Source organism: Aulonocara sp. 'chitande type north' Nkhata Bay, linkage group LG18, assembly GCF_057382095.1.
Source record: "Aulonocara sp. 'chitande type north' Nkhata Bay isolate Kocher_YH1m ecotype deep benthic linkage group LG18, A_spYH_male_GT1.1, whole genome shotgun sequence".
NCBI lineage: Eukaryota > Metazoa > Chordata > Actinopteri > Cichliformes > Cichlidae > Aulonocara > Aulonocara sp. 'chitande type north' Nkhata Bay.
In genome coordinates, this window is record NC_141361.1 from 13,772,599 (window position 1) to 13,786,969 (window position 14,371).

The following is a 14,371-nucleotide window of genomic DNA, read 5'->3' on the forward strand; positions in this document are numbered from 1 at the left end:
GAGGGAAACTTTACCTGATTTTACTGCATACATCTTCATAAAGGAAAGGGATTTAAAAGATTTAAAAATTGCATTTTTGGAAATTGTTTTGGAGATTTGCCAGTTTTTAACTGATTTTGGGTTTGTGCTCACCCACCTTCTTTACTTAAGATTTTTTTTTTTTTTTTTTTTAAATGCATTTTCAACCTGTCCCAGCCGGAAGATCAAAGAGTGTGGAAAACGACCTTCTTCCTTTCTCTTCTTGTTATAATGTTAGGTGTACAAAGCGAGAGTCACTGTGTGCTAAGCAGTGTTGGGCGAGTTACAATATTCTAAAAGTAATTAATTACTTGAAAAGTAACTATTGCGTTACTTTAAAAAGAAAAAAGAAAAAAAAAACGTTTAACCCTCTGGGTATAATTGACCATTTTTAACTACTTTTGATGTTTCCTCTACATTTCACCTTTAAAATCGATTTACTTTGCCGTGTTTGGTATCATTGTTTTCAGCACAACCTCACGTGTCTGAATTTACAGTTATGTTTTCATTTTGACATACTGTATTAACACAATTGATCTAAAATCAGACAAAAAACATAAAATCGGAGTAGAAAAAGTTATATTTTTTTTACTGTAACAACCACAAACATGTTTAATGAATCATATTTCATAACTTTAAATGCAAATATAAATTGTCAATTTTAAAGTTAAAGTTTTGCAAATAAAGTTATTTGCATCCATTTACCTTTTACCTCGATTTTTTAAATAACCATTTCAAACCATTTCATTTATCTCCAATCTACCATTCCTCTCAAAAATTCTTGAAAAAATAGTTGCTTCACAAGTCCATCTACACCTAACTGATAATAACCTTTACGAACAGTTCCAGTCTGGCTTCCGTCCTCTGCATAGCACCGAAACTGCTCTTATAAAAATAACAAACGACCTTCTTATGGCAGCTGATTCTGGTCTCCTCTCCATCCTTATTCTCCTTGATCTGAGTGCAGCCTTTGACACCATCTCTCATCCCATTCTTCTTAGCAGATTAGCTTCTATTGGTCTCTCTCATACTCCACTAGCCTGGTTTAAATCATACCTGTCTGACCGCACTCAGTTCATTCAATTAAAATCCTTCACTTCTCAGCCTTCTCCTCTATCTACTGGGGTGCCCCAGGGATCTGTCCTCGGGCCCCTTCTTTTCATCATTTACCTTCTTCCACTCGGACATATTTTTCGTAAATATAATATTCAGTTCCACTGCTATGCCGATGACACCCAGCTTTACCTCTCTACCAAACCCGATTCTACTCTTCCTCCATCCTCCCTTATCCTCTGCTTAGCTGAACTCAATTCCTGGTTCTCCTCCAACTTCCTTAAACTCAACAGCAATAAATCAGAACTTCTCCTGGTCGGCACTAAACGACTGCTATCCAGAATTAACAATTTCTCTCTCACCATCAATAACTCACTGGTCCCTATCTCTCCCTCTGTGAAAAGCTTGGGTGTCATTCTTGATAGCACATTATCCTTTAATTCACATATCAATAATGTCACACGTGCAGCATATTTCCAACTCCGTAATATCAATCGCCTCCGCCCTTTCCTCACTCCTCATGCCACTGCCATTCTCGTCCATAATCTTGTTATCTCTCGAATTGACTACTGTAACTCACTATTATTTGGCCTTACACAAAAATCTATTAACAAGCTCCAACGTGTCCAGAACTCTGCTGCCCGTATTATTACTAGAACTTCCTCTACCCACCACATCTCCCCAATCCTGAAGCAGCTTCACTGGCTCCCGGTTAAATTTCGCATCCATTTTAAAATAATCCTCTATACATTTAAGGCTATTCATTCTCTCTCTCCACCATACCTCTCCGATTTAGTACAGATGAACTTCCCATCCCGGTGCCTCAGATCTTCATCTTCTCTTTCTCTCTCTGTTCCTTCCGCTCGTCTGATTACAATGGGGGGGCAGGGCTTTTAGTTCCTGACCTCAGAAATATTAGTTCATTCCCTCTTTTTAAGTCCACCCTCAAAACTCATCTGTTTAAAATTGCTTATGTTTAAACCTCTGTATGCTCTAACTTTTATCTGTTATTCTTATTATTGTGTATATTTCCAGTTTCTGTGTTTTTATCTGTTGTACAGTGTCCTTGGGTGCTTTGAAAGGCGCTATTTTTAAATAAAATGTATTATTATTATTTATTATTAAACTATTTACAGAACAATCAGCTGTTCTGCATTCAATAAGACACACACACACACACACACACACACACACACACACACACACACACACACACACACACACACACACACACACACACACAAATTATTTGTGCCACTCCAAAAAAATTATTTCTGTCCACTATAAAGGAGAACATCACAGCCTGATACCTGCAGGTCTGACAGCAGCAGGAGTATCACTCCTGTTTCTACCTGGAGACAGCAGTCGCCTCATTGTTCTGACACACAACACAAAACTATCCACAACACTACACACTAACTACACAAGACAACACATTAACTACACACTCCAAACAAGCTAAACGTCACAAATCTCTCACATCTCAAAACGATTAGTTATGTCTATAACTTCTGTTCCCTGAAGGAGAGGAACGAGGTACAACACATAAGTATGGGATATCACGCCCTCGCGTGTCCTGGCTGAAGAAACCTTTATTCACGCCTTTACGGCAGATGACGTGTGATGACACGCGCAAGGCCCCGCCCGCACATATAGCCGCTGCCATCACCGTCATCCCTCAGTTCGATAGCCGCTCTTCACCGAGCCAACTGCTCAGTGGGGCCACCCTGTGTTGTACCTCGTTCCTCTCCTTCAGGGAACAGAAGTTATAGACATAACTAATCGTTCCCTTTCAGTCGATTCACTCGGTACAACACATAAGTATGGGACCTATATACACGCCCCGCAGAGCAGCCACCGAACCGGAACGGGACCACCACATCCTTAGTGAGTGGTAGACCCAGCAGAAAGGACAGCATGAGCCACCGAAGGGGCTGTAACGTCCAACCGATAAAACCGCACAAAAGTGTGCGGCGACGCCCAATTAGCCGCTGCACAAATATCAGCCACAGGCACCCCTCTAAAAAGAGCCCATGAGGTCGCCATCCCCCTGGTGGAATGAGCTCCCACCCCGTGGGGCAACGCAAAACCTCCGGTGCTGTATGCCAGCGAGATAGCTTCTACAATCCAGTGGGACAGCCTCTGTCTGGACAGAGCTCTACCTCTATTCGGATTAGCGAAGCAGACAAACAACTGGTCACACAAACGCACATCCCGAGTGCGCTCAATGTAGGTGCGTAGCGCACGCACCGGACAAAGAGAATGCACCCTCCTCTGCTCCTCAGATTCAAAAGGAGGGGAGCAAAAGCTCAGCAACTCAAACTCCATTGAACTATAAGATGCAGGCATGACCTTGGGAAGATAGGCGGCATTCGGACGCAATACGACCTTGCGGCCATCAGGAGAAAACTGTGTGCAGGCAGGATGCACAGACAGCGCATGAAGGTCCCCCACTCGCTTCGCCGAGGCCAAAGCGAGAAGTAATGCGGTCTTATACGAAAGAAGTTTCATATCTACCGACTCAACGGGTTCAAACGGAGGGCCACAAAGGGCCTCCAGCACCAAAGACAAGTCCCAAGCCGGGACACTGGACTTAAGCACGGGCCTCAGCCGGCGAACCCCTTTCAGAAAACGCACGGCGAGGGGATGCGCACCTGGTGTCACCCCGTCAAAACCGATATGACAAGCAGATATAGCCGCTAAATAAACCTTGATCGTCGAAAACGAAAGGCCTTTATCCAACAGCTCCTGCAGGAATGTCAAAACATCCACAATAGAGCACTGAAATGGGAGAGTGTGGCGGTCCTGGCACCATCGCTCGAAGGCTCGCCATTTGTAAGCGTACAAGCCTCTAGTAGACGAGGCCCTGGCGCTCTGAATCGTCGCTACCACACTAGGTGGCAGACCCTTAGCAACCAAGTTTAACCTCTCAGCAGGTAAGCATGAAGGTGCCACAGATCCGGGCGCGGATGAAACACTTCCCCCCCCGCCTGAGAGAGGAGATCCCTGCGGAGAGGAAGCTGCCAAGGACTTGCTGCAAGCAGGCTGATTATTTCTGCATACCACGACTTCGCGGGCCACCAAGGGGCCACCAGGATCAGAGAGAGGGAATGCCGACGCACCCTCTCCAGAATTGGAGATATCATTTCCACTGGGGGAAATGCATACAGGAGCACGTCTGGCCATTGGTGCGCTAGCGCGTCCAAGCCCAAGGGTGCATCGTGGTCGATTATGGAGAAGTACAGGGGGCAGTGAGCATTCACCCTGGAAGCAAAAAGATCTATTTGCGCCTCGCCAAATAGATCCCAAATCTGAGCCACTATTGAAGGGTGTAACCTCCATTCTCTCACCAGAGGACCCCCCCTGGAGAGAAGGTCCGGCCCCAGGTTCAGGTGGCCCGGGACATGGGTGGCTCTTAGAGTCAGAAAATGAACACTGCACCATAACAGCAGAGAGCGAGACAGCTGCAACAGGGGAAGAGAGCGTGTTCCTCCCTGCCTGTTTATATAAGACACCACTGTTGAATTGTCCGTCCTGACTAAGACATGCTGGCCCTGCAGGACTGGACGGAAACGCTTTAGAGCTAAGAACACTGCTAACAGCTCTAAGTGGTTGATGTGCAGCTGGCGCTGAGCCGCGGACCAGATCCCTCTCACTGACGCACCCTCGCACAGCGCTCCCCACCCACTTAGGGAAGCATCTGTGGACACCACCTTGCGAAACAACACCCTCCCAATCCGAGAGCCCTGGTGCAGTAGCCCGGGCTCCCTCCAAGGACGGAGAGCTAGCATGCAAGACGCAGTTACCGGCAGCCTCCTCCGGAGGTGACGCGAAGCACACAAACGGTGAGAGAGAGTCCAGCGTTGAAACGCTCTCATTTTCAACAGCCCAAGCGGCACTACGGCGATCATGGATGCCATCATGCCCAACAAGCGCAATATCGTCTGGAAACGCAGTCTGCGTCCCAGCTGAAATTGAGCGAGGCAGCGATGAAACGCGGCCACTCTGTGCTCTGACAACCGTGCGCGGCTGGAAAGAGAGCATATTTCCAGACCGAGAAAAGCGATCTGTTGACCTGGGATTAGCGAGCTCTTCTGAAAGTTCACAGAGAACCCCAGTGTCTGAATGTGTGACAGAACCCGCGACAGCTGCGTCTCCGCCTGTTCTCTGGAGCAAGCCCCGAGAGCCCAGTCGTCCAGGTAGGCCAAGATGCGGATGCCCCTCTTCCTGAGGGGCGCTAGCGCTGCCTCGGCACATTCCGTAAAGGTGCGGGGAGCGAGCGACAGCCCGAACGGCAGCACTAGGTATTCGTAGGCTACGCCCTCGAATGCAAACCTCAGAAACTGCCTGTGTTTCGGGTGTATAGCGACATGAAAATAAGCATCTGTTAGATCGATTGTCGCAAACCAATCTCCCGGGCCGACTGCACTCAGGAGCTGTCTGAGTGTTAGCATCTTGAACCTGTACGTTCGCAGGTACGTGTTCAAGACTCGCAGGTCGAGGATGGGACGAAGCCCTCCCCCTTTCTTCGGAATGACAAAATAACGGCTGTACCAACCTTTGTCCGTCTCCGAAGCGGGGACCACCCGTATTGCTCTCTTCTGTAATAGCGCTTGTATTTCCTCTCTGAGTACCAAGGCTGCCTCGGGGTTGACAATCGTGTTCACGACTCTTTGGAAACGAGGCGGCTTGACCCGGAACTGCAACCGGTAACCCATGGCAACGGTTTGCAGCACCCACGGAGAGGGGGCGCAAGCGCGCCACTGAGGGAAGTGAGCAGCCAGCCGGCTGGCCTGCAGCACTGACGGCGGGGCGCCGTCGCCCCCCAGTGTGTCTGCAGGGGACTGCATCCCCTGCCTGACCTGGCTCATTTCGCCTGCAGGTTGAGCATTTGAGATTGTTTGAGAGTAAACAACACTCTTTATTGATTGTAACATGGGAACATGTACATTTATACATTTTGTTAGGTGCACCTTTTCCGGGGCATAACAATGAAAAACAGCGGGAACACTCGATGTGGTCGCTTGAACATTCAACACATCTGAACCGTGTGCAGGGGTTATGTGCTTGGGAGACCGCGATAGGGAAGTGCAGCGCCTTCTGGGGCTGACAACCTGAACAGAACTTAAGCGGCACCTCTTGTGCGGCAACAGAGGGGTAAGAGCAGCGTCTCCCTGCTGCCGGATCCCTTCCCCACTCGCAATCACAGCTAGGAGGGCTGAGGCTTCTTCCTCCTGGGCGTCGGGTCCCGTCGGGGGCCCGGGGGAGGGCCTTTGCCCCAGGCCGACTGGCGTGGAGCTCGGGCCGGAGTACGTGCTCTCGCCGGCGGCCCTCCCACTCCAGCAGTGGGCGCCGGTCTCTTGCCAGCTGTCAGAGGAGCGGCGGGCCTGTGAGAGCTAGCAGTGGGCTTGGGCTGGGGCTGGCGTCTGGGGATGATGTCGCGCAGAGCTTCCGTCTGCTTCTTCCTCAGATCGAATCTAGCCTGAATGGCTTCAAGTGAATGTCCGAATAACCCAGCCGCAGACACTGGTGCGTCCAGATACACAGCTCTGTCTCTATCAGGGACGTCGGAGAGGGTCAGCCACAGGTGCCTCTGCGCCACCACTGTCGAAGCCATCCCTCTGCCCAGGGAGAGCGCTGCACAGCGAGACGCACGGAGGATGTAATCCGTGGTGACTCTAACCTCGTTAAGAAGAGGTGACAGCGGGCTGTCCTCCGGAACCAGCGATCCAAGCTCCGCCAGGCACATTGCTTGGTACGTCTGGAGCATGGTGACGGAGCTCATGGCTCGAGCGGTGCCGGCCTGAGCCCGATAAATCTTCTCCAGCTGCGAGGCCGAGAATCTGCAGTGCTTGGACGGCAGAGTTGCGGGGCCACCGACACCATGGTTATGGGACGGGGCCAGATAAGCAGCCAGAGACGGCTCCATAGGGGGTGGGTTAGCTAAACCAGCTCCCTCGGCGCCGTCCAATTCCATGTACTGTCCATAGCCGGGCACAGTGACGCGGGTAGACAGAGGTTTGTCCCATGACGCTGTTAGCTCGCAGAGAAAGTCTGGGAACATGGGGAGGCAGTTTTTGGCCGTTGCGGGCTCCGGTGGAAGGAAAAAACCCGCAAACCGCGACGGCTTCCGAGCTGGTGGAGGAGAGGGCCAGTCCACCTGCAGCTTCTCAGCGGCACGGCGAAACAGGGAGAAAAGAGAGGTGTCATCGTGGCCGACCGGCGCAGCAGCGGCGGCATATTGGGTCGACAATGAGCTCTCCTGCTCATCCTCCGACAAACCATGGATGTCCAGGCCGATGTCCAGCACGTCATCGTCTTCCTGGGGAGCGCTGGCGGGCTTCAACCCAGGCTGAAGCCCGTCAGCGCTCCTGCATGGTTCCGGTCCGTCATCGGCTAACCCGTCAACGTATTCCATGTGGTCAGCCCAGCTAATCGCGGGGACATCGACCTGAAAATTTTCGTCTTCGGACTCGGACGAAGCCGGGGCTCCAGACTCGGAAAGAAGAGGGTCATGCCGTGCGACAGCCGAGCGTCCCAGCACTCTTTCCACAAACGTCACCCGTCTTTCCAGGGTCGAGCGTCGGAGCTGGCGACAAAACGCACAAGCTTCGGGCTCCGTCAACGCTCTCCTAGCGTGGACGATCCCCAGGCAGACAGGGCAGGCATCGTGCTGGTCGCTGTCGTGCAAAGAGAAACCACATCCCTGAGGACAGGGGCGAACAGAAGATTTCTGCTTTGCTCGCTTCGGTTTGGAGTCCATTCCCAAAACGCAAAGCGAAACGCTGCACAAGAAAAACTTGAAAATAGCGCTCCGCGGGCAGCCTACGCACCAGCTGGGCGGTGGAGGCTAACACCAACAGGGGCAGTTAAGCTAGGTTCAAGTTGGCAGACAACGGAGCTAACTAGCAGTAGCTAGCTAGCCCAACTCAGCAGAGGTGTTCTCAGCGAGGTGAAGAGCGTAAGAACTGAGGGATGACGGTGATGGCAGCGGCTATATGTGCGGGCGGGGCCTTGCGCGTGTCATCACACGTCATCTGCCGTAAAGGCGTGAATAAAGGTTTCTTCAGCCAGGACACGCGAGGGCGTGATATCCCATACTTATGTGTTGTACCGAGTGAATCGACTGAAAGGGAACTCGCTCTCTCTTTTTCTGCTCTCGCTCTCTCACTCCTGAAACTTCCCCTGTGGTTTGTTTGTTTTTTTTTTTTTGTTTTTTTTTTTGTCATAAGCAGAGAGTGCTTGCTAGCGTGACGAAACTATTGAGGAAAAAACGCCGCGTATATATTGTTTATCATGACTCTGGTGTTACGTGGCCTATCAACACAATTTAAAAACTGGTATCTATCAACTTGTTGCTTTGTCTTTAAGTGGTCATGTGATTGGCTTACCACGAATACTTTATTCTTCCTCAGTCAAACACCAGCACTCATGCGATCGTTTTGCCCCCTTAGCTCCAGGTGTTGTGCTAGACAGTGATCGTGATTACCGTCCGCGGGAGCGCGCGCAGCTGCTTAAAGCTGTAGCGTCCAGATTACTTACGTAGGCAGATACTTCCGTGCAACTGATATAAGATGCCGTAAGCTGAACACAGCTTCAACCGTCTGTTTGTTGAAAAATAGTAACGGACCGCGTTTTCTTGTTAGTAACTGTAACGGCGTTGTAACGATAGGAATAGTAATTGGATTACTCGTTACTGAAAAAAAGTAACGCCGTTACTAGTAACGCCGTTATTCCCATCGCTGGTGCTAAGTCTATTTTTCTCTGAATAAAAGATTTCCACTGATTTATTTATTTATTTTCATGGCGCAAAAAAAGTGCTTTTGTTGTGTTCTGCTGCTCTTTAGTTCATCTTAAGGAGAGGGACGACCGCATAAAGGAAAGTCTGACAGAGAAGCAGCAGCTCTTTGCTGCTCTCTATAAACATGTGACTGGACAGGAAACCCCCTGTGATGGACTGCATCTCGTAGGAAGCGCCAACGACCTCCAGCAGCGGGAGATGCTGTTGAACACAGCCATCGACGAAGGTGAGGGAGCGACTGAGATGGAGGTGGACTCAGTTTTGTTGTAGTTTCCGGTTGTTTTGTGTGATGTTGCTGGAAAACAGCCGCGTTTTTAAGGTAGAAGACGTATGCTGAAGGAAAAGTGAAATTCACGTCTCACACTGTTGAATCATGAGTCAGCATCTTATCTTTTAAGGAAGAGATTAAAGAATTGTTTCTTTTTCTTTTGTCAGTGGAAATCCTGCAGAACCTGCTTGCCTTGAAGACAAGCAACACAAACGCTCCCGTGGATGAGAGTAACGCACGGGGAGGAGTGGCAGATAGTAAATCTGCAGCTAGCACTTGGAAATGTAAGACTGATGTGCTGTCCTGCTTTGTGTGTGGCTCTTATAGGACACATGTATACTAAAGTAACACAGCTAATGCAGAATCAAAGCTGTGACATGTTTAACTTGTGGTGACATCAGTGAATGGAAAGCTGCCTTGTAATTTTCTCAGTTACCTGATGGAGGTATCGGTGGAAGTGTGTGGTGCCCTCTTTAATCTGTCGGCTCCCTGCTACATAGTTTTTGATTGTACCGATTAGAGCTGATGTGAGCATGACACAACTGGTCTCACATCCAAAGATCGGCAATACGCTTCTTTCAAACGTACCACAACCACTACCCATGATCTGCTAAAAACAAAGACATCCAAAACCTGCAGTGACATCGAATATGAATGATGAGGGGATTTGTTTTTCTCAGATGGCGAAGAAGCTGATGACCTTGAAAATTTCAGTCCCCCGACTATGAGCCACAGCTTTAGTGACCAGCTGCAGCAGCACCACTCCTCCGAAGGCCCAGAACAGTCTGTGAGTGATGTGAGACGATGTGAGAACCTGACGTCCATCCTGTGGTGAAACATGAACATTTACACCATTTGTGCTTTTTCTTTTTTTACTTCCAGGCTGATGAAGAACCCCACGATGCCTCGCTGCTACATTTAACCGAGGCTGAGGTCAAAATCTCATATCTATCGTCTTAGTTACTGCAATCGTTTCCTCTGTTTTATTCATGAATAAATGTTACTTTTTTGCCCCCCCTCTTTTTTTTTCTCTTTACAGGTTTATGACAGGGTGATAATGCTCGGGCAGATGCTCTATAGCTTAAAAGTAAAGCAGCTTATCTTAAATTCGGATGTTTCTCTATTTGGTATCAGCCGGCTAAATTAAACTTTCCATCGTGCAGGCAATCGTTGCTCAACAGGACAGCCAGAACGCGCTGCAGCACGCTTTCCAGTCACAGAACCAGCGGGCTGCTACCTTCAGCAACGCTTTGTATGAGTACGAGAAGCAGCGCAGCTTGGAAAAGCAGAGGGAGGAACTCAACAGCTTGAGCAAGCAGCAGGCGCAGCTTCGAGAGGAGCAGCAGCACTGGGAGAAGGAGAAGGAGCGGCTCAGGCGCCAGATGGAGGTTCAGGAGGCTCAGCTGAAGCAGAAGGAGGAGGAGTGCAGGAAGTTTGAGGAGAAGCTCAGCGAGGAGAAGACCGAACTCGACGTGCTGAAAAAAGAATACCAGCAGGACCTGGAGAGACTGAGGGAGACCACAAGATCACTGGAAAAAGAAAAGGAGCGGCTGGAACAAGACAAGGAGCGCTTAGATAAATTTAAGAAGAAGTTCATGCCAAGCTACGACGATCCCACACAGGTGAGGAATGGGATTGGAATTAGATGAATGCAACATTTATCACCATTAACGGTGTGATTGTGTATTCATGTGGCCATTTTTTTGTGTCCACTGAGCTAAACAAAAGGAAATACAATCTCCAAGTACGATCTAGTGAGGAAACATTACACCAAGGCAAATTCAAATGTGAAAGAAAATTTAAATTGCGTATTTATTTTTTATTTTTTTTCCCCTCCGAAGTGTTTGATGTACTCGTCATTCAGGGGAAGCACAGTGAACGGAGGCCCTCTGACCTCAACGCTACAACTCTACACAAAACCGTTCGATTCTCTGGAAATCCCCCCAAAAGTTCCACCGCGCAGGGAGAGCATCTGCATACACCCGGCCAAACCCAGTCTGCTCCCCAACCTGGTCAGCACCACCAACCAGGCGCTCAAACCTGTACCCGTGCAGCAGAAGATCCCCACAAAACTGGCCAAGGAGAAGGACAAAGTCTCCAAGAAGAAAACCCACAAGAGGGCCCAGAGCGCAGGTCAGGAAATAGGTTAACGTTTAAAACCTGAAGTTTGAAAAATATTTATCAACACTTAATCTGAAGCCAGCTGTTACACCACATGGCTGTGAACTGAAACCATTTCTCACTGTGTTTCTAATTCCAGCCTCTATAGACCTGAGCGAGGTGGCGCCCATCCAGGTGACGGTGAAAGAAGGAGGAAGTCTGAGGTTCCAGAGAAAAACCAGTCCTCAAAGGATCATAAATACAGGTACGACCGGAGAAAAATGTAAAAAATGTTTTTACTTGGTTGGCTAAGAAATAAGTAAAATAGATCTCAGTATGTGCTAAACGTGCACAGTCATGGCTGGGAAAAGCTGCAGGAGACACAATGAGCAAATCAGACTCGAATCCCAGAGAGTATAAACAAGTTTTAAGTTTAGATTTAAAAGACTGGATGGAGGGAGCAGATTTGACTCTTCAGTATTTCACTTGTCAGTATTTTTTTAACTAGAATTATTGTGACTGTGTGCACGGAACTTGTGAACTCGTTGCCTTTGAAATGTGACTGAGACCAGGTCTACGACCGCTAGCAGTCAGTTGCCATCTTCCAAGCAACTTTTTTTTTGTGTTAACACGGCAGTAAAATTGCAATAAGACAGGAGACATGTTCATTTTGTGTGTGTGCTCAGTTTGGCAGTTACTCCTGTAACTTCTGTAATCTGGTTGTGATGCGAATAACTGTGAAGAATCAGCCATCCACATCACATTAAGTAGTTGTATTCAGAGTCCAGCCAAAAGCGCAAAACTTCCTCCACAAATAGTGATGTAGTTCCTGCAGGACAGCAGTTTACCTGCAATATGATGTGGGCCACCTTGCATTTATACAGAAATGGATCCAGAGTAAAAGCAACGAGTGGCAACGCCCGTGATCGTATTTGTAGTGTTCATCCTTAGTTCACGAATGACTGAGCAGCACCCTCTTGTGGAGAGTTTGTACCTTTTCAGTTTGGTGGCACAGAACGGACGTGACTGAGGTCCTAATAATGAGATCCTGCTCTCATGTCTCATAAACAGGAGGGACATAAAATTAGAAATGTGGTCATTGCAGTGGGTTGCACTGCTACACCTGTACAAACTGCCGCCTCAGTGATAAACACCACTGAATTTGAGCTTTTATTTCCCTGGAGTGCTGGATTTGTCTTCTTTCTTCCTTCAGATACTTTCAGTCCTCCAGCATTTGTCCAGAACGTGAAGACGCCTCAGAACCTCAACAGACGGAGGAGCAGCGACACTACTCCACCAGCTCCACCTCCTTTCCCCAAGGACATTGCCAAACAGAAAAAAGAGAAGGAAATCTTTCTTTAACCCTAAACTTCAGACCATCGGGCGAGTCTGGAATTATAGACGGAGCTTCAGGGTGTGTGTGTGTGTGTGTGTGTGTGTGTGTGTGTGTGTGTGTGTGTGTGTGTGTGTGTGTGTGTGTGTGTGTGTGTGTGTGTGTGTGTGTGTGTGTGTGTGTGTGTGTGTGTGTGTGTGTGAAGAAATAATTGTAAACAAAGCAGATGTTTGATGAATGTATACACCGTCCTGCTAGAGCATGTTGAAAGAGTGAAGACGTTTGGCCACGTTTGTACATTTGAGAAAGATCTTGGCCAAAAAAAGGTGTTCTTTTTTTTTTTAGTCATTTTTGTTTTAAAGTACGATCTGTAGCCACGTAGCACTCGTGTCTTAAGCTCTTGCTTTTATATAGTCAACGATGGTGTGTGAGTAAGTGAGCAGTACATCTGACAGATTTACCTATTTAAAACTGAACTGTAAAGCATTTTATTTTACTTTTGTTTGAGTGAATCAGATATCAATGATTTTAAATTTTTTCTTTTTTTTTAACCTGCTGAGCATGTGTACAAATTTAAAGTGTGTGTGGAAGTAGTGTGAGCGCATCGTTAAATGAACATGAACAAAGGCTCAGCAGATTGCATCCACAACACTTACAACTCTATTAAAATAATGTTCTGGGGATGTGAAATATTTAACCTCATGTACCTAATTTTCTCTGGCAGAAACACTCTCGCTCCTCTTTGTTCCATGTAAAATATTTGACATGTCGTGGAATAAAAGCAGGCTGATTTTACAGTCGTGTAAATTTTTTGTTGTTGTTTGTTTAATGACTTTTGCTGAGGGTTGAGCCTCTGAAAATAAAACTAGATGTGAAAATCATTTTAGGCAGGTGGAAGTTATAATTACTTCACTTTTTACTTGGGTAAAGAGTACAAAGAACACAAACACTCATCACACAATCCACTACGAGCAAGCAATGGGTGATGGTGGGGAGGAAGAACTGCTTTCTAACAGGAAGATGCCTAAAAATTGATTATCTTAAAATTCAGTTTTTCTCTTTGGTAATTTTAAGTTAAAATGTGGACTTTTTTCAGCGAGGGAGAAAAGCTAAAACAACCAAGGATCAGTAAAAGTTAGAGGATTATTTTGAACAGCAAAGCATGAGTTAGACTCCAAGAATAAAAGTTATCTTTGGGGTGCAAGATGAGGTGATTAAAAACACCAACCTGGCTCCAGAGTTTGAGGGTGCTATTAAAATATATAGCAGCACATACGTCACTAAAGGGCCTTTTGCAAAACCACTAATAGTCTGCTGGTTGATCAGATAAGTGACCCAGAGTAAATGGACACTCTCCATCCTCCACTGATGAGGTGACAGAGGCTCTTTGTGCTTGCTGTTAATCTCTGCAGGGACTTCTCACAGCTGGAAGGCCACAAAGAAAAGACTCATTCAGAGTCTGGAAGGAAATGTGAACATAAATCACCCCGAGATCAGCTCCTGGGGCGGGGGTCCAGCTAAGCCGAGAAGGTTCCTGGCTCAAGTCTGCTGGTCCTGGCTTTCTCCTACAGCCCAAAGGCCAATTTAGACCATAACAAAAGCAGAGTCCCACCTGTCCAGCAACAACACATGGGAGGTGTGGCGGGGCGTACAAGACTTTATAATCCACAGAGGCTCTGAAAACAGAAAACTTGAGTGCTCACAGAGGAGATAAATTGCCTCTTCGCCCACTTGGAAACACCACAACAGCAGCCCTCATCTGCTTCAGGCCTGCTCCCATCCACCTCATTCCTGCACC

General features: G+C 47.8%; 1 protein-coding gene across 2 annotated transcripts in view; it reads left to right on the top strand.

Moving 5' to 3' along the window:
- arhgef18a (rho/rac guanine nucleotide exchange factor (GEF) 18a) overlaps positions 1 to 12,706 on the top strand; it is a 30,951-nt gene extending 18,245 nt beyond the window's left edge. For both annotated transcript variants that reach the window (XM_086270743.1, XM_086270741.1), the window contains exons 12-20: positions 8,919 to 9,098; positions 9,308 to 9,424; positions 9,821 to 9,927; positions 10,023 to 10,073; positions 10,180 to 10,227; positions 10,304 to 10,762; positions 10,982 to 11,273; positions 11,401 to 11,505; positions 12,454 to 12,706. In XM_086270743.1, the coding sequence (XP_086126869.1) occupies positions 8,919 to 9,098; positions 9,308 to 9,424; positions 9,821 to 9,927; positions 10,023 to 10,073; positions 10,180 to 10,227; positions 10,304 to 10,762; positions 10,982 to 11,273; positions 11,401 to 11,505; positions 12,454 to 12,602 (1,508 nt within the window). In that variant the 3' untranslated portion in view covers positions 12,603 to 12,706. The remainder of the gene's footprint in view (positions 1 to 8,918; positions 9,099 to 9,307; positions 9,425 to 9,820; positions 9,928 to 10,022; positions 10,074 to 10,179; positions 10,228 to 10,303; positions 10,763 to 10,981; positions 11,274 to 11,400; positions 11,506 to 12,453) is intronic.
- Positions 12,707 to 14,371: the final 1,665 nt, after the last annotated feature.